The sequence below is a fragment of the Dipteris shenzhenensis genome, chromosome 18 (genome assembly GCF_047967505.1).
Source record: "Dipteris shenzhenensis isolate YYH24624 ecotype China chromosome 18, Dip_SZ_1.0, whole genome shotgun sequence".
NCBI lineage: Eukaryota > Viridiplantae > Streptophyta > Polypodiopsida > Gleicheniales > Dipteridaceae > Dipteris > Dipteris shenzhenensis.
In genome coordinates this window covers 20,017,481-20,021,015 of record NC_141613.1, presented here as the reverse complement: position 1 = coordinate 20,021,015, position 3,535 = coordinate 20,017,481, and the positions used below count along the sequence as shown (strand labels likewise).

Here is a 3,535-nt window from a genome sequence, read left to right as displayed (position 1 = left end):
AACGATAATCGGCTCACTTTGGCCTTCCCATCTTCCAAGCCAAGCCTCGTATAGACTGTTTGACCCTGTGGCTCTATCACAGGAATAATCATATGCATTGTTTTGCTGGATCGCAGCCAACAGTTCTAAGCGAAAATAAAGAGCTTCAAACGCGTAACGCATAGCCAACAATAGCGTATTGACTGATTGATTTCCAACCCTTTTTCACTTAGGCAATGTTTTACACAGGACAAATTATATTCGAGATGTTCTAGACCACTTGACTGCCGAGATACTCGATGGTGCCCTGTCTCAATCTTTTTTAACTTTCGTTTCTGTTACAGGACTAGCCAACGAAGACCCTGAAGTCTTTCCAAGCGGCGGACGACAGAACACCAATTTTCTTGCAAGTGAATCTTTAATCGCTACAGGACTCGTCACGCGCTTTCCTGATCGATGTAACCCTTCCTATAAATAGTTGAAGCTCTGACATGGGGAAAGACACAGAAGAATTTCCATGTCCAATTAGTTGTTCTTGTCAAGCGAGCTCGCTCTCTCATACGTCTACCCACTTTTGTGGAGGTCACAGCTCACTTTCGAAATGGAGCGTTTCTCAAAACCAGTAGCATTATATTTTTGCTTCGTCTTGTATCTCCTTCTATCTTCGCAAACATATGCGCAGCTTAGCGCTACCTTCTACGCTACTTCTTGTCCAACCGTTGCAACAGTTGTAGAGCAAGTTGTACAACAGGCAGTCCAACAGGAAGCTAGAATGGCTGCTTCATTGCTGCGACTACATTTCCATGATTGCTTTGTCAATGTCCGTTAACATTCTGACTTCTGAATCGAGATGTATTATTTAGTTACAAGCGCAGATCAGACTGTTGCTATTGATGTCCATCAGTTTGTCTAGACTCTACCCTATATTTTCTGATAACAAAGAGTCTCCTATGTACCCACTAAGGCATGCATGCATTTGAAGGAACACGGGCCTGAGACATGTTGGCTTTAAGAATATATCACGAGCCTTACATTTCAAGTCTTACATTTCCATTGCGGCGTTCAAACTAAACTGTGATCGGGGCGAGGGGAGCTAGTCGGTAGCTTTAGCCATGCATGCCCTCTGCAACGAAAGATGCTTCGGATTCTCTGATATCGGCTTGTGTACTGGCAGGGTTGTGACGGATCGATTCTACTGGACGACACTGCGACTACGATAGGGGAAAAGACCGCTCCTCCTAACAACAATTCTGTAAGAGGATTCGATGTGGTGGATAACATCAAGTCTGCAGTGGAAGCTGTGTGTAACGCAACCGTGTCGTGTGCAGATATTTTAGCTCTTGCAGCTAACGCATCTGTCACTCGCGTAAGCAAACGTACTCACCAAGTATAATTAGTTCTAGAAAGTTGAACAGAAATCGCAGACTGGGCTAATAGGACGAAATTTCACAGGCTGGAGGCCCTTCATGGACGGTCCAACTGGGACGAAGAGATGCAACGACTGTGAGTTCTACTGCACCCGCACAAGACCTACCGGCACCCAATACAGATATAAACACTGTCATTGGCAAGTTTACAAATGTGGGCTTGTCCGCACAAGATGCAGTTGTTCTTTCAGGTTACTCCTTGTGTAATCAAATATCATCTACAATTCTCGCTTTTGAATTTTGAAGTGATCCATCTTGTGTGGTGAGTCGTGACTCTCCTGCAATCGAACGCTATGTTGTCGGTCAGTCTCAAGGATTTCAGAATAATAATGCACTGAGAAATTCTAATCTGCTCACAGGTGCTCATACCATCGGGCGAGCCCGCTGCACAGTCTTCAGCTCGCGGCTTTACAACTTCAGCGGCACAGGGAGTCCAGATCCAACCTTGAATTCTTCCTATCTCACGACTCTGCAAAGCACGTGCCCACAAAGCGGGGGAGACCCAAACGCGTTGTCTCCCTTGGATCCAACCACGCAGGACACGTTCGACAACAACTATTATGTGAACCTGCAGAACGGAGAAGGACTACTGCAATCCGATCAGGAGCTGTTTTCGACGTCAGGATCAAGCACTGTGTCTCTCGTGAACACGTACAGCGGCAGCCAGAGCAGCTTCTTCAGCGCATTCGCAACATCGATGGTGAACATGGGGAATATCAGCCCGCTGACAGGCACACAGGGAGAGATTAGATTGAACTGTAGGAAGGTGAACGGCTAGCACGTGGAGAGAATTCTTCTGAAATGTAATTCCAACTTTGAACTCTAGAAAGAACCAGTGTAGAACCCGTGGTGGGCCACGTACAAAAAATTTATGATAAGTTGATTTAAATTGTTTCTCCAAAAACATTACATATAATTTTTATTTTAAAAAAATTCCCAAAAGAATAACAGTTTAAAAATTTTCTATATATAGTGTGACGACCCCTCCGATCATGTGCCAGCTCAGCTTGTTTCCACATCAGCTCCATGGCTAGCTCACCCGATCCAAAACAGTTGTTAGGCTTTCTTCATCTGATCCAGCCTGAGTGCCATTGTAAACATCAAGCAATATAAAGGTGCATTTGCAATGGAAGTCAAGGAGCTTGATCTGTTCATTCTTGGTCATTCCATCGAGTCGCGCATGCTTTGTCTTGACGTTTACATAGCTCTAGTTTGATCTACAAACATAGTTGCTACGTATTGGTGGAGACGCCTTCGTGATGGAGTATGAACAATAAGAACAGCAACACCAATCTCCACCGAGGAATATCGCAACCGAAATGTTGGTGTCTCTCTTGACCGAGCTCGTCCAATCAAATGTGCATGCTGCCAATCTTACTACCCATCTGACATCGCATCAAAACTACAACTCAGGCCACGATTCTAACGTCCAAAGCCGTATATGGGTTCAATGGAAGATGACATCTATCTTTGGTTGGATCATTTCTCCAATTTAGCCGAGTATCATCACTAGTCCGATGCTCAAAAAGTTGAGGAAATCAAGCCCTCTTTTCAAGTTCTTGCTACTGCGTGGTATCATCAACTTGATGAAGGCGTAAAACAATCCTGGCCACACTTCTGACATCCTCTTACTACGCCGTTTGGCAACACCGACACAATAAGAGACGCCCTTACTCAACTTCAAGAACTTCAACAGTGGTCCGATACAGTCTCACAATTTGGAGTTAAGCTTACACATCTACTTCTGCGAGTCGACTCGAATATGATTGAAGATCTAAAGCTTTTCTTCCTATGGCCACGCCTGCGACCAGAGATATCAATTCGTACTCAAGATCAAGGCCCTAAGTCTCTAAATAAAGCCCTGCTCATTGCCCAACGCATCGAATTCACATCTAGCAAGCTAAGTGCAAAAGTTCCATCTCTGCCTCCTTTGCTTCCGGTTCCTTCATATCATTCTGCTCTAGTTCCCATGGATATAGATCATACCCAAAGTGCTTAAGATTTTCAAAAGAACATGTATTGCCCTAAGCAGCCTACTAATTCTGACAAAAAGTTACCGGATAGGGACCATAATGGTAAGCCAAGGTGTTTCAACTGTAATAAATATGGCCATGTTAGAAAATATTGTA

At 44.3% G+C, this 3,535-nt stretch overlaps 1 protein-coding gene across 1 annotated transcript; it reads left to right on the top strand.

Moving 5' to 3' along the window:
- The first annotated feature begins 626 nt into the window (after positions 1 to 626).
- LOC147890924 (peroxidase 53-like) lies at positions 627 to 2,184 on the top strand. Its single transcript, XM_087389364.1, has 4 exons — positions 627 to 799; positions 1,154 to 1,345; positions 1,432 to 1,597; positions 1,766 to 2,184. Exons 1-4 carry the CDS (start codon positions 752 to 754, stop codon positions 2,182 to 2,184), a joined length of 825 nt encoding a protein of 274 aa, XP_087245490.1. The 5' UTR covers positions 627 to 751.
- The last annotated feature ends 1,351 nt before the right edge of the window (positions 2,185 to 3,535 follow it).

What these genes read in the sequence shown, in the direction of transcription:
- LOC147890924 (XM_087389364.1), top strand. Translation starts at nt 752, where the DNA reads ATGGCTGCTTCATTGCTGCGACTACATTTCCATGATTGCTTTGTCAAT. An exon ending in CTAACGCATCTGTCACTCGC is followed by an intron (nt 1,346 to 1,431) that starts GTAAGCAAACGT and finishes GAAATTTCACAG; the next exon opens with GCTGGAGGCCCTTCATGGAC. An exon ending in AGATGCAGTTGTTCTTTCAG is followed by an intron (nt 1,598 to 1,765) that starts GTTACTCCTTGT and finishes ATCTGCTCACAG; the next exon opens with GTGCTCATACCATCGGGCGA.